Source organism: Cyclopterus lumpus, chromosome 16 (assembly GCF_009769545.1).
Source record: "Cyclopterus lumpus isolate fCycLum1 chromosome 16, fCycLum1.pri, whole genome shotgun sequence".
Taxonomy (NCBI): Eukaryota; Metazoa; Chordata; class Actinopteri; order Perciformes; family Cyclopteridae; genus Cyclopterus; species Cyclopterus lumpus.
The window spans coordinates 12,114,083-12,136,818 of NC_046981.1; the positions used below are offsets into that span (position 1 = coordinate 12,114,083).

At 43.0% G+C, this 22,736-nt stretch overlaps 4 protein-coding genes across 7 annotated transcripts; 1 reads left to right on the forward strand and 3 right to left on the reverse strand.

Moving 5' to 3' along the window:
- The first annotated feature begins 183 nt into the window (after positions 1-183).
- Positions 184-6,699, forward strand: phc1 (polyhomeotic homolog 1). Its single transcript, XM_034553764.1, has 14 exons — positions 184-346; positions 1,158-1,279; positions 1,398-1,508; positions 1,603-1,671; positions 1,776-1,910; positions 2,322-2,483; positions 2,603-3,310; positions 3,404-3,539; positions 3,641-3,819; positions 3,926-3,989; positions 4,093-4,180; positions 4,399-4,570; positions 4,814-5,048; positions 5,142-6,699. The coding sequence occupies exons 2-14, from the start codon at positions 1,163-1,165 to the stop codon at positions 5,291-5,293; spliced, it is 2,328 nt and encodes a 775-aa protein (XP_034409655.1). The 5' UTR covers positions 184-346; positions 1,158-1,162; the 3' UTR covers positions 5,294-6,699.
- On the reverse strand, positions 6,462-10,936 carry styk1b (serine/threonine/tyrosine kinase 1b). The gene is made up of 11 exons (XM_034553837.1): positions 10,683-10,936; positions 9,965-10,020; positions 9,644-9,814; positions 8,928-9,284; positions 8,649-8,830; positions 8,450-8,524; positions 7,356-7,564; positions 7,221-7,261; positions 6,985-7,081; positions 6,690-6,896; positions 6,462-6,548 (listed from the first exon to the last, which is right to left on the reverse strand). Exons 2-10 carry the CDS (start codon positions 10,017-10,019, stop codon positions 6,704-6,706), a joined length of 1,380 nt encoding a protein of 459 aa, XP_034409728.1. The 5' UTR covers position 10,020; positions 10,683-10,936; the 3' UTR covers positions 6,462-6,548; positions 6,690-6,703.
- A 1,957-nt stretch (positions 10,937-12,893) lies between these two features.
- Positions 12,894-15,166, reverse strand: LOC117745492 (glutathione S-transferase kappa 1-like). Of its 2 annotated transcripts, none has more exons than XM_034553873.1 (8): positions 14,980-15,166; positions 14,801-14,882; positions 14,343-14,471; positions 14,087-14,232; positions 13,880-13,996; positions 13,692-13,785; positions 13,527-13,588; positions 12,894-13,161 (listed from the first exon to the last, which is right to left on the reverse strand). In XM_034553873.1, exons 1-7 carry the CDS (start codon positions 15,046-15,048, stop codon positions 13,539-13,541), a joined length of 687 nt encoding a protein of 228 aa, XP_034409764.1. In that variant the 5' UTR covers positions 15,049-15,166; the 3' UTR covers positions 12,894-13,161; positions 13,527-13,538. The 2 variants fall into 2 exon arrangements, with proteins under 2 accessions (XP_034409764.1, XP_034409763.1); XM_034553872.1 differs by having other exon boundaries at positions 13,518-13,588.
- Positions 15,167-15,484: 318 nt separating this feature from the next.
- si:ch1073-90m23.1 (rap1 GTPase-activating protein 2) lies at positions 15,485-20,922 on the reverse strand. Of its 3 annotated transcripts, none has more exons than XM_034553791.1 (19): positions 20,622-20,922; positions 20,434-20,466; positions 20,227-20,317; positions 19,990-20,025; positions 19,856-19,903; positions 19,495-19,692; positions 19,324-19,421; positions 19,042-19,120; positions 18,567-18,620; positions 18,390-18,473; positions 18,201-18,301; positions 17,984-18,113; positions 17,717-17,878; positions 17,250-17,321; positions 16,588-16,680; positions 16,348-16,503; positions 16,176-16,259; positions 16,067-16,086; positions 15,485-15,989 (listed from the first exon to the last, which is right to left on the reverse strand). In XM_034553791.1, the coding sequence occupies exons 1-19, from the start codon at positions 20,693-20,695 to the stop codon at positions 15,932-15,934; spliced, it is 1,671 nt and encodes a 556-aa protein (XP_034409682.1). In that variant the 5' UTR covers positions 20,696-20,922; the 3' UTR covers positions 15,485-15,931. The 3 variants fall into 3 exon arrangements, with proteins under 3 accessions (XP_034409682.1, XP_034409681.1, XP_034409683.1); XM_034553790.1 differs by having other exon boundaries at positions 16,594-16,680; positions 20,434-20,487; XM_034553792.1 differs by having other exon boundaries at positions 19,856-19,898; positions 20,434-20,922.
- Between the last annotated feature and the right edge of the window lie 1,814 nt (positions 20,923-22,736).

Genomic DNA, 22,736 nt, shown 5'->3' on the forward strand with positions numbered 1-22,736 from the left:
TTAAGGCTTTAAGTCTAAAAGTAAAAACGTTAAGGCTTTAAGTCTAAAAGTAAAAACGTTAAGGCTTTAAGTCTAAAAGTAAAAACGGTAAGGCTTGTGCGTGGGATCGCCACACGCCGATGCAGTAGGCGGCGGTGTCGCGCGGTAAACGTGATCTCAGGTGGGGTTGCCGTCGAAGAAGAAGAAGACGAAGAAGAAGAAGAAGAAGAAAGGGACTCGCAAGGGGCGTGGTTTCGTTGGAGGCAAAACACCCTGAAAGGGTTTATCGTTGTTAGCGGTTCAAACCAAGATCGCGATATAAACTCGAGTGCATTTAAGTGAGAAAAGGACAGAATACCAACGAGAGGTAAACACACAAGCACGCCGAAGAACACCGGACGTTGACTTCCCGTGAGGAAGACCGCCACGTAGCCTGCAGTGAACAGCTAGCCTCGTTAGTTAGTTAGCATATAGAACAGTTAGCTCGTGCTGCATCTTTTCTACTCGGAAGTTAAGTTTGAGGACGAAACTACTTTTCCACCCACAATCGGAACTTCTGCATGGCGGTCTTTTTTTTTTTTGTAACCCCGATTCCAAACGTTAAAAGTATTTTAGTTTGTGTTTGTCAGAGTTTAGTTCAGAGAGTTAGCCACAGACGACGAGCTTCGTTCTGGTGTTTTACAGCTTTCCTCCGCGTTCTTTCTCTCGCATTCATCCTTCATGTTGACAACTGGCCTGCTCATGTAAATGCCTTGAAGCCCATGTTTGCCACTGTTGGTGGTTTAGCAATAACACCTGACAGGCTCACGAGTAAAGTTGGCGATAGAAAACTGCAGCGGTGTCGCGAGCTGTGATCTGTGGGTCCTCTTAAAAAATCACCTCTGTTACGATCAGTGCGCTCTGGAAATTGTCTTTTTGTTAGTCGTTTTTGATTTGAAACGTACCGAGTTTGGTTTGTAATGTACTTCAGCTAACTGATCATTTAAAGATTTCACATGCGCATTTATTGAAGCTGTTTTGTGTGTGTGGCTCCAGTAAAGAGTGCAACTTGCACATTCAACAAATCGTCATGCTGGACAAGACATGTCCAGTTAGCTTGCTGTAGTTAGTTTGTTGTGTGTACAACACACCTACTGGTCACAACTGCTTTTGATGAGTGGCTTCTGTGTTTTGAGCAGCGAACATGGATGCAGGTGAAGACCAGAACGCGGGCACCACCAATGGAAATCCTCCGACAAGTGGGAACTCTCGTGCTCCCCAGATAGCCCACATGTCTCTCTATGAGAGGCAGGCTGTACAGGTGTGCAGACACGACTGCTTAGATTTGATACAAACATATCTTGAATTGGTAAACATATTTAATTAGAAAGACTGTTGTATGAGACAACGTGTGTGTGTGTGTGTGTGTGTGTTTTAAGGCTCTCCAAGCACTGCAAAGACAGCCAAATGCAGCTCAGTACTTCCAGCAGCTGATGCTGCAGCAGCAGATCAACAGTGCCCAACTCCACAACTTGGCCGCCGTGCAACAGGTAACTCAAATTCTCGCGGTCTGTACAGGCAGTCAGTACAAAAATATAATCGAAAGCATTCAATCCCATCCCCTTCATGTCTCTCCTTGTTCAGGCTGCTACGCTTGCAGCCAGTCGACAGTCCAATACACCGAGTAACAGCATGTCCCAGGCAACCACCACTGTAAGTTTTGTTGTAAGTTGTTTATATTATGATTTACACAGTTGGAATTTTGAAATAGTAAGGTAAGTTTGATCAAAAAAGTCACCATTTTCTTTTCCTCCCAGGTCAACCTAAGCACCACATCTGCAGGAGCTACCATGACCAACCCCCGTCCCCACGGCCCGGCCACAACAACAGCTCTCAACCAATCGGTGCTGCTCGGTGGAAACTCTGCAGGACAGGGTCAGATGTACCTTAGGGTGAGTTTAAAAGTATGGATTTTGTGTACTAATCAACTAAACTAATGCACTTTGGGCTTGTCTGTGGAACTTTTATTCTGCTCATTGAATTTGTGTTTAAGAGATTTATTTTTTGGTTGGTATCTTCGGCTACTCATAACAAGAGTCATGCATTCTACAACAAAAGTAAACACTGTTAGCCGGAGCAGTAACGGACACTATTAGTATACATGAGATACAACCTAAATAAATATGATCTCCATCAACAGAAAATCCACGAGGTGCAGCAATACTGTATAATCATTTGGAAATTAGCCTGGAGCACTTTGTCCACATCACCACTAACCTTAAAGCGTTCCATGTAGTTAGGGAGTCATAAGCTGAAATATTAGCTATTTAGGAGGTTGACCATCTGTCTTGCTCCTCACATAGGTCAACCGCTCTCTCAGGGCTCCCCTAGCCTCTCAGCTCATCTTCATGCCTGGTGGTACAACAACAGCTACTGTAGCAGTCGCCCAGACACAGCCCCAGCAGCAGCAACAACAGCAATCACATGAAGTCACTCCTGCCGGTGCTCAGTCTGACAACGATCAGGTTTGAGTGACATTAACGTTAGATTGTAATGTGAAGTCTGATCTTTTTGAAGTCATGCAGTCTTAAATATATGTAGACGAAGCACATTCATGCTACCTCCTCCTTTCTATGTCTTATAGGTGCAGAATCTGGCCCTCCATTGCAATCCAAGAGCAGTTGCGGTCAAGTCTGAGATTCCGGAGAGGAAAGATGTTGCCGGCTTTCCTCTCGGTCACCAGCTGCAGACTTTCGCCCAGACAGCTCAGCAGCAGCAAGTGCAACCACAACAGCAGCAGCAGATGGCCAAACCCAACTTTACTCAGCACTCCTCTGCCAACACCATGACTTTAAAGACTGGTACTCCTGCTGCTTCAGTAGCACCTTCCTCCACCTCCTCTCAAGCACTCCCTCTCTCCCAACTCCTCCTGTCTTCCTCTGCTGCCCCTGTGATCCTGGTGCCCACCTCAAATGTTACAACCACCACCCAGGGCTACTCCATTGGCTCAGTGACCCAAAAAGCCAACGTTAACACGCAGACTCTGGTGGTGCAGCCCCTACAACAGGCCAGCACTACTACAGAAAAAGGACCTGTGCCAATCCAGCCCAAGACGGCTCAGGGACACCGCTTACCTGTGCAGCTGCCTCCTCGACACCCACCTCACATTCTCCCGGCGCCACCTAGCAACAGCCAGCACAACAGTCCCCATATCCCCGTGCAGCTCGTGGGAGCCCGGCAGGGCTTAACAGGAAACCCCCAGGCTGTGGCTCTAGCACAGGCACGAAGCGGCACGGCCCAGGAAGGTACAGCTGGTGGGAATGTTAACGCAGTCTCCAACAACAGTGCGATGGTAAGGTCGATCGATGAAAGGACGTACTTTGCGACACTGATACGTATTGATGACTGCAAGGAATTGTAACAGTTTAATCCCATATGTCATTAGATTAAGCCTGCCATTGGCTCTCTGAAAAGAAAATCTGACTGTGATGCTCCAAATGAGATGGCGACAGAATCCTCAGACCCTACACTCATGAAAGATTCTGCACCTCCCTTATCCCCGGCCCCTACAAAGAACTCGGGTATGTCAATTTGTCATCTCTCAAATCCAGCATAGATTAGTAGCAGCAATAGTTCTGTTTGAAAGCTCATTATTTCTCCTGTTTCTTTGGATCCTAACTAGGTCCTCCTGTTGCAGCTGCATTCTCATCTCCTCCCACACTGTCGTTGCCTCTTCCCTTGTCAAGAGTCGGGCATGGGGACAAGGACAGAGCGCCTGTTCCCCAGGCAGTGGTCAAACCTCAAGTGCTCACCCACCTCATAGAGGGCTTTGTCATCCAGGAGGGAGCTGAGCCTTTCCCCGTCAGTGTACACTGCTGTGATAACATGGATTTCAATCAAATCTCTTATTTAAAGTACACTTTTCCATGTGAATACGTTCCTTACCGTCTTGTGTTTGGTGTGACAGGTTGCCGGACTCCTCAAAGACAGAGATTTTGCCCTGGTTGGCCGCTCAGAGAATGGACCTCCGTGTAAGTGGTTGAATATCTCTTATTTCTTAAAGATCAAGTATGAATCAGTGTGCATTAGTAATTTCTATGTAACACAGTTTTATCTGTGCCTTTTCTTCTTCAGTGTTAAAATGTGAGTATTGTGGAAGCCTCGCCCCAGCCAGCCAGTTTAGAGGATCAAAGAGGTTCTGTTCAAATACCTGTGCAAAGAGGTATGCTTTACTTTTGCTTCCCATATGGGCATCTTTTTTTATTTTGGTTTGTTCTTTCGTGATGACCTACACACTTCTAAAAACTCTACTGTGCTTTACATCAAGGATAGGTAACCATATGTAATAAGGAACTAGCCAAATGACTATGCTACTGGACTAAGCAAGTTCAAAGATCTCTGAATGTCTTCTGAGTTTTGACTGTTCTCTTGGTTCCGCAGGTATAATGTGAGCTGCAGTCAACACTTCAAGACCAGCAGAGGGAGGAGTGGTGCTGGGCTGGCACCACCTCCAGCTACCAATGAGAGCACTGCTAGGCGAAGAGGCCCCTCTCGCAGGAGCAGTTCTAATATCACTTGTAATAAAATATCAAGCAGGCATCTACCTGTTAAGGTAAGACTTGTAGTGCAGAGGATGAGACTGCTGTTGCATCCTGATGCTCAGTAATGTCTAGAATTACAGTGCCCAGCGGTTTAAAGATGAGATGTTATACTTGTAATCTGGCATGAGAAAGTATTGCGAGTCGGACTGACACATTGGTTGGTTTTGGGCGTTTCATGGAATTTGTTGATGGTAAGACCGTATTTCAGAAAATGGCAGCCTCATGCTTTTGTGTCTCCACTCTTTTGGGCGTAGTGTCACTCAGAGTCCAGTCGCTCGGAGGATGTATCCAGCGACGGGGACGAAGAGGATGATTCTCCCTCACTCTCCCCAAGCTCCTCCCACTCCTGCTCCAGAGCTGAGCTCAGTGCTCCTCCGTCTGACAGCTTAGCTCCTGGTAGCCTCCCACTAGAGGGTGCTAGCTTCCTCTCTGCAACTCCTGGCCAGTGGAGCGTGGAGGAAGTCTGCAGGTTTATCTCTTCACTTCAAGGTTGGTGATCAGTGATTGGACAACTCTAAGCCATAGCTATGCCTCCTGCTTTATTCGTGTACTAATTCTGTCTTCCTGTCGGCTGGTGCCCAGGCTGTGAAGAGTTGGCTGCCCAGTTTCTGTCACAGGAAATAGACGGACAGGCTCTGATGCTCCTGCGAGAGGACCATCTCATCTCCACAATGAATATCAAGCTGGGTCCCGCTCTCAAGATCTGTGCCTCCATCAACACCCTGCGTGAGTGACTCAGTGAGTTTCTCCGAGAGCATCAGGATCACTTTCTCATTGATGACTCCTCACTGCAATCAATACGTGGACCTGCTCCTCTTTTAGTCTGAAGTTAAAAGGACTTCTATGAGGATGTTTTTTAGTTGTTTTTTTTAACAAAACAATTGTGCACCATCAGTCATGTGGAAACATGAGGATGGACAGTTTACTTTCTGGACAGTGAATGTATAAAATCATGTTCTGTGTTTAGTGTGAGTGGTGAGCATGGACGGTCTGTATCCATGTCAGAAGTGTTGGATTCTTTCTGCCGCTGTGTGTAGACTCAGCCTGCAGTAATCGCTGTGCGGCCTTTTAACTAGGACTGTTCACCTGTTCACAAAAAAAGAAGCGTTGCCTTCTTGCTGTATTTCAAACGGTGCTTTAACTTTACTGACATGATATGGAGTGATGTCCTCATCAGTCCACTTCATTTATATATTCAATCTTTTTGTAGTAGTTACTTGTTTATTTACCGTAGATGTTCAATCTAGGCTCACATCAAGCAAAAGACACTAAAAACACCTGGTAATTTAATTAGTTAATTTTACTAGTTCTCAAAAGTTTAGTTTTGTATCTTCCATTTTTTGTACTACAATCAAAATTATTTTTTCATGGATATGATATAGTTTTAGTAGCTTTAATCAACTTAACTACCTGAAAATAGGTATTCCTCGTGGTTTGCTCTCTTACGGGCCGAGTGGAAGTGCTCTGTGTACATGTATGCAGTACTACCAATAAACAATACCTGTTACTGGACTTCTACCTGTATGCTTTTGATGCCACATAAAAATGAAAAAGATTGTTTTTGAACTTGCACATTTTAATTCACATTTACATTAGTGTAAACCGTTTGAGCTCATTTCTTGCTTGCAGATGTTCACATGATCTGAGCTCATAGAAAAGACAGCAAGTGTAAAAATAACATAAATACCTTTTAATTTACACAACTTCCAAATATAGAACCACTCAAAATGTGGTAATACCATATTAATCTGTTAATGTGCATGTGCTTCTACGAGATCTGTAAACTGTCATAAGTTGACAGTATTGACTACAGGTTCAGGATGCAGCGACTGGACTTTCAAGTTTACATTTCTAAAAGAATACAACTACAAAATGACTGGTTGTGTTTCCCTCACTCAACCTCAACGATTTGGATATTTATGATCTTACTTAAATAAAAATGAATGGTTCCCAGAAGTGAACTTATTTCACATTCAGTTGTCCTGGTTTCTGAAAAAGGAGAATACATCAAAATGAAAGATTGCAGTGCCCAAAAGCTCTCATACACACAATTTGGAAAACTTCTATTGCACCTGACATCGTTTTGTACAAGCGCACTATGGGGAGAAAAGTGCAATTTATTTAGCTGACCGGCAGAAAACTGATCAGAAAACCGTGTAGCTGTTGGTTTCCCCGTATCCGGCCTCCTGCAGGTACTTCTCAATGTTAACGGTCCCCGACACCTTGAGGACTTTGTCCGAGGCATTCTTCTCTGCGGAGATGATCTTGCGGCTCACCTCTGCCAGAGAGGGTCGATCTTGATCTTTCCACTGGCAGCAACCCTTAATGACAGAGTACCTGAGAGAGTCACAGCACATTTGTTAAAGAGGGAACCGGTGGGACTCCAGGTTCGATGTGTTGTGTAGTTCATGTGGCGCATACTCACAGCGCGTTGGAACAGTTTGAAGGTTTTCTCAGACTTTTCCCTCGTTGGTGAAACTGCAGCAGCTCATTCACTGAGATTTCTGCAAACGGAGCTTCACCTGTTGTAGGTAAGACACAAATATTATTAAAATCTAATATTTCAAGGTTTTCATCAGCTAAAAAACAGATATGGTATTTAAGTGAGAGATTGTTTTCGGCTTATCCATCATTTATGCCAAGAGTTCAAATCCAACTTACCCATTGTTGCCATTTCATAAAGTAAAATGCCCAATGACCAACTAGAGAAGAGCACACCAAGACAAATGATGGTTACAATCTTCCATTCAGTAAATGCTCTTATTAATATACTCGACATTATACAAATGAACTCACATGTCGCTGCTCTGACTGGCAGGTTTCTTGGCTAGCAGCTCTGGTGCCTGCCATTTCTTCATACCGGGATCCTCTCTCTTTGTGGCCCCCTGGTTCTTCCTTGTGTAGACCCCATGCAGGCCCCAAAGCTTGGCAGTGGACTCCTTGGTGACCAGTACGCTGCGGGCACGAATGTTTCCGTGCAGAAGGTCTTTGTTGTGAAGGAACTCCTGATTGCACAATAAGACATTGGGCATCTCAGGATTAAACCCATACACCTGCGCAGCTTATTTCAGTTCAGTCATCACTGTTGACATTAAGTAAACATGTTCTTCTTGAAACCTCAGAAACTGTTTTTAGAGCATCTGTTTAAATAGTGAATTTATTGCTGGCTAAATCGAGTGATTTAAAACATGGAGAGATATTTCAAAATAGTGGATTGAAACAGTTTACTTTTAGGTAGACCGTATCGAAAAGACCGACTTTTTAGGATTTATATTTTTAGCCATGCTAGGGGCTCTTGAGGTGGCAATGTTGGTCTCTTGGTCTGTCGGTGGGTTCGTCCGCCACTTGATAAATCATATTGGGTGGATTGCCACTGTTTAGACGAATGGTTCACATGGGACGAATCATAAGAGTGATGCATGTAGCGGTTCACATTTGTAGTTTTGTGGGGAATGCCTCAACAAAAATAAAATGATGACATTCCCATCAGCCTCAGCAATACTGTGTAATGTTCACAGTGTTGCTGACACGTCTAACTAAGGTACTGAACATTACATGCACATGGTTACATTACCTGCAAACATCAGCATGTCAACATCATCACTGAGAATATGACCATTCTGATGTTAGCGTTGAATTTAAAGCGCCACTGTGTGAACGTCCAGCCTCCAGAGCTGCTGGCATTGCTGTAGACTATTCTCAGTTTTCCACAAAGTAACGAGCCAATGATACAAAAACAAAGGTAGTGCAATTTAGTCATATTTGGGATTGTCAGGTGGATCGTCAAGCAGAAAGTTGAGAAGGGTCAGGACAGGGTCAGGGTGTGTCGGTGATTTTAGAGTAACATTTGTAGTGTAAAAGGATGAAGACATGTTTGTTAGCATACTGACCAGTGCTGAGGCCACCTGCTTGGCCATGGTAAAGATTCGTCTCTCAGTCATCTCACATGGAGGATCCACCTGCTCCTGAAATGAAATTTAAAAAACACCCAGAGAAGTTTAAATGTTTGTTTCTTTTTTTTGCATTAAATACAGTGTATGGTTTGATGTTTGAAGTGAAGTAACACACGTGGCAGCAGAAACATCATACCTCTCTGCATCGCCACAGGAAGCTGAGCAGGTCTCTGTTCTCCAGCTCTTCCACAACTGTAACCAGAGGAGCACGAAGTGAGACCACCCCAAGAAGCTCTGGCAGGAAGGGATGTGGCCCCAGCTGGGCCAGAAAGGATGCAAATTCTAGGAAGCTGTGTCTTTCTGAGGCATCAGCAGTGTCTGTAAAGGGCAAGAAGCAAAGGGAGATGAGCGTAAAAGAGGAACCCTGCATGAGACTATTAGGACCGTCCATTAAATTAATGTTTAACCACCTCACCCTTTAGGACTCGCAGCACCACATTCCTGTTTTCCATTCGGGCCCTGTAGAGGGACACAGCGGTGTTGGACCGCAGGGAGAAGGCGACAGGCAGAGGGGTGACCAGTTTGAAGGACTCAGGCAGCCTCTGACGGGGCAACTCCCTGGGCTGGACGATGGGAGTGAAACTGGGCTGTAAGGGCTGCGGTGTGAGGCTGGGTGGGAGACTAGGTGGGAGGCCGGGTGGGAGGGAGAGTGTGGCCATAGTCTTGGAGGGGGTTCTGGAAGGGTACATGCTCTGAGGGATGAAGGTGGAGTAGGTACTGGACGTGTCCAGAGCGATGCTCTCATGCTCCATGACGTTGATACCTGGTGGAGCTATGGATGGAGAGTTAAGGAGAGACAAACAGGGAGACAGGGAATAATTATCAATCGAGATGTGCAAAGATTTACATGAAAAGTAGGTAAATAGAACTATTGATCTTTAGCATCTCTTTGCTTTATAAAAAAGTTTAATGTTCACAAATGACAAATTACTCCATAACTAAATTTTAAAAAAATGCAGGAAAGAAAATTACTTTCAAATGATTAGAATGTAACAATAATACACAAAATACACATACAGTATGCAATGAGCTTGTCTGATTGCATGTTGGTTTTGTGATATTGTGATCTGGCATTTTATTTATTTAAGCTCAGTCAACAGGAACAAACTGGTGCCTTTCCCAGTGGCTTACCATCGATGCCATGCAGCACTCTCCTGGAGGCCGGCTTCGAGGCCTGCGGACGGAGGCGATCGACTTTCTCTGGACAATAGCGCAGCAGGAGAACGAAGACCAGAGTGACCAAGAAGCAGGCCAGCAGAAAGACGGGCACAACAATCACCTCCTGCTCGTACAAACGGACCACTGCAAACAGGACGGACACGAGGAAACACCAGTCACTCAGCATGTTGTCTGTGCTGCTATGTGCTCCGTTCATCTGTCTCGACAAGGCCTCCGCTGGGCAGACCATGCTGGTGGACACATTCCACCTCTGCTGATAAAAAAAAAACTCACCACAGATATTATCTCCGGGCTCGCACCTGGCGTCTCCCTCTGATCCTGAAGACATTCTGTCAAATGTAAAATAAAATATAAGATATGTACAGAGATATGACGAAATAATGTTTTTTATTTTATTATTCACTTTTGTCCATTTCTCACACACACTTTCCACAGACATACATTATATTCAGGAGGTTTGTAGTCCTTCTCGTAAACAACACATAAAGTGACTGTGGTTTGTCTCTGGGGCTGAATCTGTGAAGAGTAACATGAGTCTCGGTGTCCAAGAAGGTGTCTGAGCTAATGTGTAACTGAGACAGTTGTATCTTCCTGCCTTCAGATTACGATCCAAATGAGGAAACTTTACGCGATATATCTGAATTTAGAGCAGCTTTAATTGCAGTGTACACCAACAGGAACACAGGGACTTCAACCACATGACAATCCATTCACATCTGAACCAGTTCTTCTGCATTTGTAACCCACAATTACCGGTGCTGTACTACACACCCAAAGGGCAAATGTAAAAGAAGGCTCTGGCTTGCATGCTCAAAACTGACAGAATATGTACCAATCATCACAGAAAGACTGTAACCACAGTGAGACACACAGCTTTGTATTAGATTGATATTATGCTGAGACATTAATTCACTCTACCTCAGATTAACAATAAATAACAATATATATATTTTTTTTAAACGGTGTGATATAAAGATATAAAATATCTTACTTCAGCTATTTCAGTTATTTCCCACAGATCAAAGGTTGAATCCTGTTATTGCGTTCTCATGTTTCCCTCCTTCACACACTCGGACACCTTTCATACATCCTCCCGGCTGAATGTGTTGTTCGGGTTCAGATCTTCATTGTGTTGTTTTTCTCAGGTGGTTTCTCCGGCTCAGGGGATCAATGCGCTGCTCTCTGTTTGTCTATGTTCCTCCTTGTGTGTGTTTTCTTAACTCCACCCTCCTCACCTGCAGCTTCTCCCTCTTCTCTTCTATTTATCTCTTACTTCTTCCTCCTTTTTGTCACTGATATCAGGTTTATGGAGATCCGGTCTCACCCTGCCTTTCTTTTAGAGTTTGCTTGACCACATTCTGTCATTAGCGGTTTCTCTGAAACATGTCAGCCACTTCTGGCCCTGCCTTTCTCCTCTTTGTTTCGGGGAACTGGTTTTTAGTCCCTTTGTTATGCATGTTTGCCTTCATTGCACTGGAACTTGTATGACAAGCTTCGCCTGCTCTGTAGTATTTAGTCAACAATGACACGTTGCTTTACTTTCCAAGGGATGGGCATCACATGTAGATAAATAATCCTGCATCATGAAAAATATATATAAATAGTGTACTGCTGTCACGAACCGTGCCGCACGGCCACGGCAATAAAGGGGGATACGCACAAGTAGTAGTTAACAGGAAGGGTTTTATTTAACTTAGGTAGCAAAAACAGAACTTAATTAGAATTAACAGTTAGCGTGTGGAGTCAGTAGTGGAGGTGAGTTCATGCACGGGAAGGGGGTGGGGGTGGGGGGGGGTGTGTGTGTGTGTGTGTGTGTGTGTGCGTGCGTGCGTGCGTGCGTGCGTGCGTGCGTGCGTGCGTGCGTGCGTGCGTGCGTGCGTGCGTGCGTGCGTGCGTGCGTGCGCAATGTGGTATAGTGTCAGGTCAAAGCAGACTCTCCTACAACCAGCCAAATGGGGTCTCAAGACAGCGAGAGAGAGAGAGAGAGAGAGCGCTCCTGAGACCAGAAGGCCTTTTAAATGCAGCACTTGCACACAAGGCCCAGGTGTTGCCAGTGCTGCTGATTACCTCAGGTGTTTCCACTCTTCTGATGACCCTTGGCCACGCCCACCTGCAGGGACCCGAGCCAGTGGCAGAGAGGGTGGTCACACTGCCAATTAAGACAATGCACTATTGCAGTGGTGGAAGAAGTCAAATACTTTACTCAAGCAAAAGTACCAACACAACATTTGTTCTGCAAAATCTTTGAATTAAATATTACTGAAGAATGCATTCAGCAGACAATGGCTTATATATCATCATATATTACATTATTAGGTTGTTTATAATGATGCACAGATTTGTTGCAAAGAGGTACTCTTTTTTTTAATGCAAAATGCTAATGTAAAAATAAACTACTGTGGCTGTCAAATAAACTTTAAAAATATTAAAATGCATTTACCTCAAACTTGTACAAGTCAGTACTTGATTAAATATACTTGGTATTTTCCAGTTCTGCATAATTATTATAATAATTATTATATTATAGAAGTTCTCTTGGGACACAATTTAATAAAATCAAGAACCAATAATTGATTATGAACCTTCTTGTATCTTGTATCAGTAAATACAATGTATATACACCTCGAAGAGAAAGAAAGGGAAAAAAACAATATAATCAAGGGTGTAAATTTTAAATAGCAGCATATTAGTGTTATTCTATTGTAGTGATTAGTAAGAAGACAGCAACTGTACACCTCACCAACATGGACCATTGTGATGTATTATTGATCACATTTCTGTACAATCTGATATTAGGCAGGAGTTGACTGGAAATAATAAACATGTAAGCTCTATGAAAAATGATATACATAAACACATTGGAGTTGATGTTTTGATATTTATTTCCTCGCAAAGATTTTATCCGACCATCCATAACCACATTGTTTATGTCAGCAAGAGGGTGGAGTGTATCCCTGCTCTCAATGGGTATGACGGGGGTTACACCCACACAGCTCCTCATGACATCATGGCAAACATTAACTGCCATAAACAAACAACCATAAGGACTAACATTAAAACCTAAATGCAATTTAGGGTTCTCACCCACCTCACTTGCATGCATTTGGACTGAGAGGGGGAACCTGTACAGAAAGGCTTCTCTCGGCTCCTAATGGATTTAACATCACTTGCTGTGAGGAAACTACTGAGCCAGAGACGAATACATGATCAAAGTGTTATTTATTCAATATGAATTCAACCACATTGTACATCTGAGGCTAATGGGATCATCATGACCCGATGATGGTGCTCGATCAAAAGTTAAAGATTACCACTCATTACAATTCATCCTGAGGGGAACATGCATGTCTACACTAAATGTCTTGGCTCTCCGTCCTCTAGTTGCTGACATGTTTCACCACAACTACAAATGTCAACCTCACGATGGCACCGAAGCAACCGCCAGGGGACCACCATCACTAGGATTCATCCTGTAGGGACCATGAACGTTGATGATGAGACTCACCACTCCTAGAGCCTCGATACTAGCATGATACAGAATATTAAGGTATGTGTGACATCATGCAACAAATACACAATTGCATCCTTTTCATAATGCACCTTTGTATTTCATTAGAAAAGATAACACGATTATTATCTAGAAGCAATGTCAATGTCAATGTTCTATTTAATTGGCACATAATTACCAGGACAATGGCATTACATTATTTACACTACAATGTGTCATTAAGGCCTATTGGAAAAAAACACTGCCTGGTTTCAAAGGGGACAGAAAATATGACATTTGAAGAATTTGAAATAAAAAAAAAAGAAAAAACATCATTACAATGAGAACCTGCTTTGTATCTCACAGCTTGGCTGCTGATTGGTTGGGCTGAGGTCCGAGCCACTTCTCCCCTGCAACAGAGAACAAAATGAGATTGGGCAAAAATCTCAGCACAGCTACGGCTTCGTATGCGTTTGTCTTTGTGAATGAGGCGCGGGACGACAGATTTCTCACCAATGCAGTGAGCCATGAGCTCAAATCTGTCGGATCCAAAAAACACCTCTGGCTTTCCATTCACGTGACACACCACAAGTGGTAAGCCGAATGCCTGTGAAGACGCAATAGGACAGAATTGGGTCTTTACATTGTAACGTCTCGTCTCTCTTGCCTGAATCGACAAGGACAACTGAAGGACAACTGACCCCGTGATCAAGTGCATTCTGCGTGGAGCTTTTCAGCTTGTCTTTGATCTCTTTTGAGTTGTACAGCTCCAGCACTTCTTTGATCTCGCTGTCAGACAGTCCTGCTTTCATCGCTGCCTGCACAAACAAAAAAATGTAACAAACGCGACAACTCTAAAACGCATTTCTTAATCTTCTCAAACGTAACCAGGCTGGATATGCTGGTACCTCAGAGAATGATGCCGGTTCGGTGATGTCTTTGTCCTCCATCCAGATCCTTCTCCACAGCTCCCGGGACACCCGCTCCACCTTCTTGTCTCCATCCTTCTCCCTCGCTTGTACTGCTGTCACAAATCGCATCGCAGACAAGGAGCCTCGGAGAAGAAAACAGAACAACACCTTGCAGTATTATCAACTTGATCCAGCCCCGGTTTAATCAATACATATCACAGCACTGATCGAATCAGATCCTGCTCGTAGGTACCTTTTTGGAACATGGCCTCAAAGGGGTCAGATGGAGACTGCAAGGGAACATCAAAATACTCTGACAAGCGACTCAGGTCCTTGGTCATGTACATGAATTTGTTTGAAATCACACCAGGGGGCTTGTTTCCTGTCATGAAAGATACATATAGTATGAAATATAACAGTACTGACAGTGTCCACGCAGATAGGAGTAAAGGTCTTGTATTCAAAATGTTACTTAAGTAGAAGTACAATTATCAGCATCAAAACATGTCCAAAAGTAAAAGGTACTGATTGGATTATAAGTATTGATGCATTAATGTGTACTTTTCTTTAGTGATGCAGATCGTAAAGGTGGTGCTAACTTTAATTACTTTGTATAGAGTAATATAGGTGGCAAGTAGCAGAAAATGGACACACAGTAGCTCCAAACTGTACTTCAGGACGGAGCTCGAGTCAAGGTGCTCGCTTACTGACCGGAACCTTTCATGATGCCACCCAGGAAAGAAGGGCGCAGCTTGAGCTCGATGTTCCACGCGTGTCTGTAGCGGCACATGACCTAGAAACACACACGATCCGCGTGAAAGCTTCATTTTAAAAAAAAGACAACGTCTGTGTCTGCGTTATTGAAGCTGACATCCAAAAAAGACACGCACCTCGAAGCCAATCCAGGAGTACGGAGAAACCACATCGTAGAACAACTCGACCACTTTCTTGGACGTCATCTCCCGTCGTGCAGAGGTCTCCTGAGCTTCGCGAGCGGTGTCGGTGCACGGAGCAGTGTGCCAAAGTTCAACCGACCTGCCGTCGTGAACTTAGTGCTGCCCTCTTCTGGAGAAACCGCTAATCGATTACCGTCCTACTCGGCTTGTTTCTTGTTTTGTTCCAAGCGAGACGCCGTATTGGCTCATTACCGCCACCCACTGGACTGGAGCAGCATTAGCACCGCGTGAGCGTTAAAGGAGGGCATTGAAACACGTCTCTGTTCCTTTGAGTACTTTTAAGTTTGACTGTTTTTTGTGTTATTGTCTGTCTAATTTGTCACCTTATTGCATTAACAATAAAAGGAAAGAAAGAAAGTATATTATTAAATGACAATCCATTTTCAAGATGTATTCCCAAGAATCAAGTACAACTTTGAGGTATTGCTTCTTTATTTGCTTCTTATTTATCTATGTATTTAGACTATTTATTACATTTATGTTTACAGCTTACTAGATTTAAAATATTTACACATTAGTAATAATAATTGTTATGATATCATAATGTATATATATCGCTGATGATACATTTCAACATTTCACTTTACTTCCCTCATTCATTTAAGTAAAACAGTTTTATTGACAATGAAAAGTCACAATTGTCTTTTTCTGGTAGTTTTATATCTTTAACATTTCACTGATATACTGTACAATGTTAAGCTTTTCATTAATGTAGTATATTACTGCTATGACAAAAAGTAAAATATTTATATTCTCAGAAATACTATTTACTTTTACACTCTATTTACATTCAAGCCATTGTGCAAGATAATAAAGTAGTAACCGGCTAGCAATGTTTATATATATATATATTACTATTTAAAATCTACAAATTGATATTTATTTTTCATGTCTCTTCTTGAGGGCTTGCTTGATCTTTGAGTTCAGCCGACCCCAAACTGTCACTGAAAAACAGAAAGAAAACAATCATATTTATTTCTAGTTAAAATCATATAAAAGATCTGATTTTCAGAAGCCTTACCCCTCTCCGTCTTTATCTGTCTGTAAAGGAAGTTAGAAGGAACATTAGTTTAAACTTTTCAATAAGTATTTATCCAGTCAAGCACTTAAATCTCAGTGTTCATTTTTACCTTCGGCTTCGGTGATGCACTGCCGCCCATCTTCCTGGGTACCCCAAGAGTCTCGAATGAGTGACTCCGCACTCTAATGGCTCTCTAATGACAGAGATTTAGAGGGGGAATGGTAAAGTTGAAATAATAAAGTCAAGTATGGGAGATTACTTCTGAAACTTTAGGTATTTACCTTAAAGTTTTCAATGAATCCTCCAGTCCCCTCAGATGCCCCCCGTGCACCCTCAGAAGATGGGAGAGCAGACAGTGATGGATCCCCCATCATGCACTGGGAACGGGTGGAGAGTTCAGCCTGCAGGCTCTCAAGAAGCAACGAACGAGTGCGCAGCTTCGTGAGGGAGGAGGCACAGAGAGAAATCAGAGCTTGGATATTAACAAATGACGAGCATAAATCCAAATAGTCTGCCTCTACCTCTACCTCTAGTCTGCTGAATCGTTGAGCCTTATAGCAGGAAATCTCTGCATTGATGAGTTTGGTCAGAAGGAATTCTCTCAGCAGGGAAGACTGAAAGACAGGACAGAGGAAACTAAGACTCCTCAATAATTCATTTGAACTGTGGACTCAGGCAAGGACAGGTGGAGCAATACAAAAAAAGTGTACTGGGGACCAAAATGTGCTGGATAAAGATAAGGATAAAATATAAGGGAGGCCAGACCAGGCCATATTGACAATAGCCAGGTTGTGAGTATATAGTGTAAAGACACTAGAAAAGTGACACACTAAAGTATAATCAAAGCAGACAGCATACCTACTTAATATTCTATTAATTCACTATTTTCCCACAATTCAATGTACAACAGATATGTAGAAGCTAGTATCAGCCGGAAGAATTTAAATAATTTGTGGTAAACCATTGTGGTGAAAATGATAGAAAATAACCCACCCAAATAGTAATACATATTTGAAATAACGTGTTGATGTCTATGTGTGAAGTGTGCACTAGTCACTGGTAGCCGGACAGACAAGAAAATGATGCAGAAATGTAAAAGTGTGGCTGTTGCTGCAACATATACATTTCTTCAAGTATTTAGAGAAATAAAAACAGATTGTTGTTCTTTTGCATGGTCTCTTACATCTGTGAAGATGGGAGGATCTGGAAGTACCGGACCAAAGGGGGGAACATCCTCTCTGGCTGTGACGGACACCTTTGAAGAGGAGAAACGAATATTAGACCGATAATATTAATATAAGTGTGTATTCTACTGATTAAAGTAACAAAATATTGCCGCACAGAAGTGCTGAGGTTGTCTTAAAACTGACTCACCATAGTTCATCCAACAAAGAGCATCGAAAAGTGATTTTTTGTTTTACTGTAAAATGGCCCACCAAGTTTATGTTAAACAAACTAATATCAGCAGACATGTTGGATTATTGTAAACCCTCAAATAGCTATATTGGTATCAAAAACATAAATAAATACAGTATTGATCCGGCTCTAAAAAGTACAATATGTTTTTTTAACTAAAGTATAAATCTGTTGAACAAGGTGCCACTAAACTTGTATTGATAGGGATGATAGATTCAACTATTTTTCGCTCACCTGGTACGCAGCTCTACCTGTCTCCTCTGGACCCTGAGTCCTCCGGACCACCAGGAAACAGTGCAGAAAGTGGGACTTGATAACATCAGATAGAAACGGGGTTGGGCCCTCCTGGTAGACCAAAGCTACAATGTCATTGCCAATGTGTCTTTTCCTCTGTAACTGAAGAAAGAAACAGAAAAGTGTGTCAGCGTCTGTTTTCCAACTCGTCCCAGAAGTCCAGTGAGAAGCTGTCCTGTGAACCCTCGGGGCGATGCAGGCACTGACCTGTTGCGCGTCACCCTCGGTGAAAGGCAGTTTAGTTGCGACATGGAACATGATTTCTCTGCCATGAAAGGAAGTGAAGACGGCTTCACTTCCTGTCTGACCATGACACACATCCAGTCCTCCTCTGAACCTGAGAAAAGAGAGCGAGGAGAAAGAAATCATGTGATGTCGCACGTTGTCGGTGCAGCTAAACGACGTCAACATGGGGGCACTTTACCCGCTGAAGCCTCGCAGTCCAACCGTCTCTCCCAAAATAGAAAGGAGCTCCTTAAACTCTTCACTTTCCTCAGTGTTACTAAGTATGTCTTCCTCGGTGAACTGGAGAGAGATGGATGTTGTCTGAGTGGGCGTGGTTATGATATGGTGCCATACTTACAATCATTTCTATGAATGCACAATTTCTTACCTGCCCGTTCTTTTGGTACAAAATGCCAAACTTGAAATTAGGAGACACTCTGTGTTCATCAAATGTAGTTATGAGTTCTGGGGCCTGAGGGATGAATGAGAGAGGGAGAATAGCTTTGAGAGGATTTAACACAAGCGGACATATATTTTATAGTTATTGGTGATTTTGGAGCATTACCTTGAGGTAGCTGACGACTTCAAACTTTGAGACAGTCACTCTCTCACAGAGCATCTAGAGAGAAGAGGAGTCATGTTATAGACTTAGTAACTTCATTTATCAAGCACTGTACTGAAGTACATTATGAGGGACTTTGCTTGAGTATATCTGTTTTAGTTATTCGACTGCTCTAGTTATTGGTGACATTGCAGATGATCTTTTCACACTATAAAATACGACAAATTGTCATAAACAACCAAATGTATAAAGTAGTGAGAATGAGCTCCAACTCGACCAGCTACAACAATTACAATACAATTAAAATACAATTAAAATAAAAAATATGTCCCGTCGCAAAACATATAAGAAAAAAACACTGAAAGGAACTATGACAACCTTTACTCATAATAGTTTAGGTGTTTCTGCTGATAATATTGCTGCACTTGGGCTTACTGGGTATACATATTTCCTCCTTCTAGGATAAGTAGTTTGATACCTTTGCTAATTCAACAGCAGATGGGATGTTGGGGAAAAGAGAGACAGAGAAAACTGCGTGCAGAGAGCACTCCTTCATCCTGGGAGACAAGAGAAAAAGGATCTCTGCATGATCGTTTGGATGAACAGTTGCTACATACAGAGATATTTCAATCAAAATGGCTGCAACACACAGTTTTAAATGGAGGTAAACCTGAAGGAAAAGAATGATGCTCTGGGAAATGCAGCTTGGATTATTCAAACATTGCCTCATAGTTGACTAAAAGGGCTTTGAGATCTCAACCTTAGTATCACCCGCAGCTTGCTCTCCTCTTCCTCCAAACGCACGGAAAGAACCAGAGGCCCCAGCGATGGATCCACTGCTGTGAATGAGTGATGGTACTAAAGGGAACAAAAGATAACAAAACACCAGTCCAGGAAAGATCATACATTCCTCGAGACGAAGTCTGCTTACTCGCGAGCTGAAGATCTCGTGGTAGATTTTGGCCTCCCCGTCTCTCTCCATGATGTCATAGCTCTCTGGCTCGAGGCCGTGCTGGGATGAGGTGGGACTCGCATCTGCAAGCCTCTCCAGAGGGGGGTCTATCCAGTAGCCCCCCAGCTTCGGAGAGAGGATGAGCGGCAGGTCTCCACCTATCGTCAGAAGCTGAGACTAAAATAGACACAAAGGAGCACCTGATGATGATGAGGGTCTGTCGTTTCTGTTGTTTGGGGAAACAAATGTCATGGCGTTCACAGAAAGGTCGGTGGCAGCCCACCCTAATGGGATCAAACCTGTATACTGAGTCGACTGTGTCTTTAATTATCAGACTAACCTTCAGAGGAAGAGGGAATGCACACCGCTGCTCATCGATCCTGCTGCCCTGATGGACAAGGGGAGTATTGATAAGATGATAATAAAGTTATCTGAACACAAGCACTACACAAGATCAATCGTGCTGTAACTCACCTGCAGCTTTTCAATGATTTCAAACAGCTCTGTGTCCTGATGCGAACAACAGGCAACAGATGTCAGACACAAATGCAGACAGAGAGAAAGGGAAGGAGGAACGTGGGGGAGGAAGAGCAACATGACAAATGATTCAGATGCGAATGGAAACTTCTCAGAAATGCCGGATATTTAAATAGATTATATTTGATTAGAAACAGACGGGAAGATGCACGTTGGAAATGATAATTCTATCACCCTCTGGTTGCTGCTCGCAGAGAGGAAAGGCTGTCTGTCACTAGGAGGAGAGTCCAGGATGTCCAGTATGTTGTCCTCTGCAGATTCAGGTCTGCAGCAACAGGTTAATTAACAGCGCATCATCACTACTCATTCAGTTCTTAATTTATACAATAAAGCTTGAGCTCGAAACAACTGCTGATGTTTGATGCCAAAACAAAACCTCACCTCGTCTCGTCCCCACATGTGAATCTGTCCACACTGTAAACAAGGAAGTGAGAACTACTCGGAGAAGAAAGCGGATCATCTTACATAGACAAGATCAACTCTATCTAAACAATGATGTAATTAATCATTCAGTACATGTAGCTACTCAATTGACTTGAACATATCAGTCGTAATTTGAGACCACTCACCCTCCTCCATATGCCCCGAAAGTGAAACTTCTCTTTCTTTGGAAAGACATGTCATTCCTCTCTTCTCTCTCCATGGCGTTGGTTTCACTGTGAATGTTTTTACATGCCAGTTTGCGACCGAGTCAAATCAGGTCTGGGAAAGGTTGGATTAATTCCCTCTATCATTCTGTCACTCCTCCCTCTCTCTGCCCCCTGCCTCTCACTCATTTAAGCTTCCCTTTCCTCCCTCTGTCCTGCTGTCAGCCAGAAGCATTAACCCGCTCATGGTCACACAGGTGAAGTAGATGCCATGAACCATAGAGCGGACACTGTCTGGCGGCTTCATGCCATCGATCCTCCTGCTTTAACAAACTCGCATGGTGGTTTCTCGGCCTGACTGCACTTAAAGATAGACTTGTAAATAAATAAATCAATGGGGGAGACATTTTCTCCCGGACCTGTTACCCTTTGAGTCAGTAAGGAGCATCAATTATTGACAACACACACAGTGAATGTGAGGAGGTACACAGCAGGGGAGGGGGAGAGAGAGAGAGAGAGAGAGAGAGAGAGAGAGAGAGAGAGAGAGAGAGAGAGAGAGAGGGAGAGGGAGAGGGAGAGGGAGAGAGAGAGGGAGAGGGAGAGGGAGAGGGAGAGAGAGAGGGAGAGGGAGAGGGAGAGGGAGAGGGAGAGAGAGGGAGAGGGAGAGGGAGAGAGAGGGAGAGAGAGGGAGAGAGAGAGGGAGAGGGAGAGAGAGAGAGAGGGAGAGGGAGAGAGAGAGAGAGAGGGAGAGGAGTGGACATTTAAATGGTGTCCCACATGATACAAATTGCATGTCCTTACATTGCAGTGTACACTTACAGTTAGATGGTTCAGCGGGTCACCAGATAAATGTGAAGGGCGGTGAGATGATTAATGGGACAACAAAGACAAAAAAAAAAGTTCAGCAACACCAACTTCTTCTTTTGGACTGCGAGTTTCAGATTTATACATGTTCATGAAATATTAGAGAATTTGACCGGTTTTAACTAAAGGCTCTTCAATCATGGAGCCTGTCAAAGTTCTCCTGAAGTTGGCAGTGACAACTATCAGCGCCATCGAGTCACAGCGAAATGGACCGTTCGTAATGCACTTTTAAAAGGTAAAACGTTTAAAGAAAGATATTTTATATTATCAGCTAAACTGATTTGATAACGGTACACAATAATGATGAAGAGAGATATTTTTGTGGCATTTGAGACTTCTAGACATTGAGCAAAATGTAACATAGGGTTGAATTATTTTAGGTGTCTATATCAGCACCTTTTTATTAATGGATATGGGAGAGGGAAGTTGGAGGACCTTGTAAGATTGTGAGGAGGCAATTTTGAAATATCAATCAAACTAGACTAACTAGAGAATGATACTACAAAAAGTAATATACTACTGTATTACATAAATACTCACACTACACATGTATTCTTTTACTTTATTATGTAGGTAATGTTAATGTATATCACCATGATGGCGCCTCAGTAATGCTGCAGGTAAGGAGGCCTGAGTTAACCTTAGTGAGATTAAAAACATAAGGTACGTTTCAAATAAGACAACAATAACATGCCAAATGTGTATAATACTGCCATATGACATAAATTATATAATTTAAGTTAAATAGAGGTGAATGGAGGGTTATGGTGTTTCCTTCAATCAAGGGAACTTTCACTTTGTCAACAAGGCAGGTAACTCTAGCTGTTACACTTACTAAACCTCAAATATAAGAACATTTTACTTTTAAAAAACAAAAAATGTATGTATACGTATGTCGTTGATATATATGAATATTGTAAATCGTTCATTTCTTTGGCTTCTAATAAAGAAAAATCACAAATCTGTCCCTCTGGTTATACCGATTTCTACCAATATCTACGCATGCAAATTTCCTTTTCAAGTACTTTCGGGAGCTATCTGAACTCTACATGAATCACGTGACAATCCACAATTTTGAACTCCGGTTGACGCGACCCTCTCTTTATACCTCTGTCTATAACTATCTGATGTCCACGTAAATCACGTGACGATCGAGCGTTTGGAACTGTTGACACTCCTCCCTCTGTGTGAATCCAGGTGATTGGAGACTAGACACGCCACTCAAAATGTATC

What these genes read in the sequence shown, in the direction of transcription:
- styk1b (XM_034553837.1), bottom strand. Translation starts at nt 10,019, where the DNA reads ATGTCTTCAGGATCAGAGGGAGACGCCAGGTGCGAGCCCGGAGATAAT. An exon ending in AGTGCTGCATGGCATCGATG is followed by an intron (nt 9,285 to 9,643) that starts GTAAGCCACTGG and finishes CTCCATCCATAG; the next exon opens with CTCCACCAGGTATCAACGTC. An exon ending in AGCAGGTGGCCTCAGCACTG is followed by an intron (nt 7,565 to 8,449) that starts GTCAGTATGCTA and finishes TTGTGCAATCAG; the next exon opens with GAGTTCCTTCACAACAAAGA.
- si:ch1073-90m23.1 (XM_034553790.1), bottom strand. Translation starts at nt 20,695, where the DNA reads ATGGAGAGAGAAGAGAGGAATGACATGTCTTTCCAAAGAAAGAGAAGT. An exon ending in CTGCTGTTGAATTAGCAAAG is followed by an intron (nt 18,621 to 19,041) that starts GTATCAAACTAC and finishes TCTTCTCTCTAG; the next exon opens with ATGCTCTGTGAGAGAGTGAC. An exon ending in GATTCATTGAAAACTTTAAG is followed by an intron (nt 16,260 to 16,347) that starts GTAAATACCTAA and finishes CTCTGTCATTAG; the next exon opens with AGAGCCATTAGAGTGCGGAG.
- phc1 (XM_034553764.1), top strand. Translation starts at nt 1,163, where the DNA reads ATGGATGCAGGTGAAGACCAGAACGCGGGCACCACCAATGGAAATCCT. An exon ending in ACTTGGCCGCCGTGCAACAG is followed by an intron (nt 1,509 to 1,602) that starts GTAACTCAAATT and finishes CTCCTTGTTCAG; the next exon opens with GCTGCTACGCTTGCAGCCAG. An exon ending in AGGGAGCTGAGCCTTTCCCC is followed by an intron (nt 3,820 to 3,925) that starts GTCAGTGTACAC and finishes TTGGTGTGACAG; the next exon opens with GTTGCCGGACTCCTCAAAGA.
- LOC117745492 (XM_034553873.1), bottom strand. Translation starts at nt 15,048, where the DNA reads ATGACGTCCAAGAAAGTGGTCGAGTTGTTCTACGATGTGGTTTCTCCG. An exon ending in TGAGGCCATGTTCCAAAAAG is followed by an intron (nt 14,233 to 14,342) that starts GTACCTACGAGC and finishes TTCTTCTCCGAG; the next exon opens with GCTCCTTGTCTGCGATGCGA. An exon ending in GCTCATGGCTCACTGCATTG is followed by an intron (nt 13,589 to 13,691) that starts GTGAGAAATCTG and finishes TCTCTGTTGCAG; the next exon opens with GGGAGAAGTGGCTCGGACCT.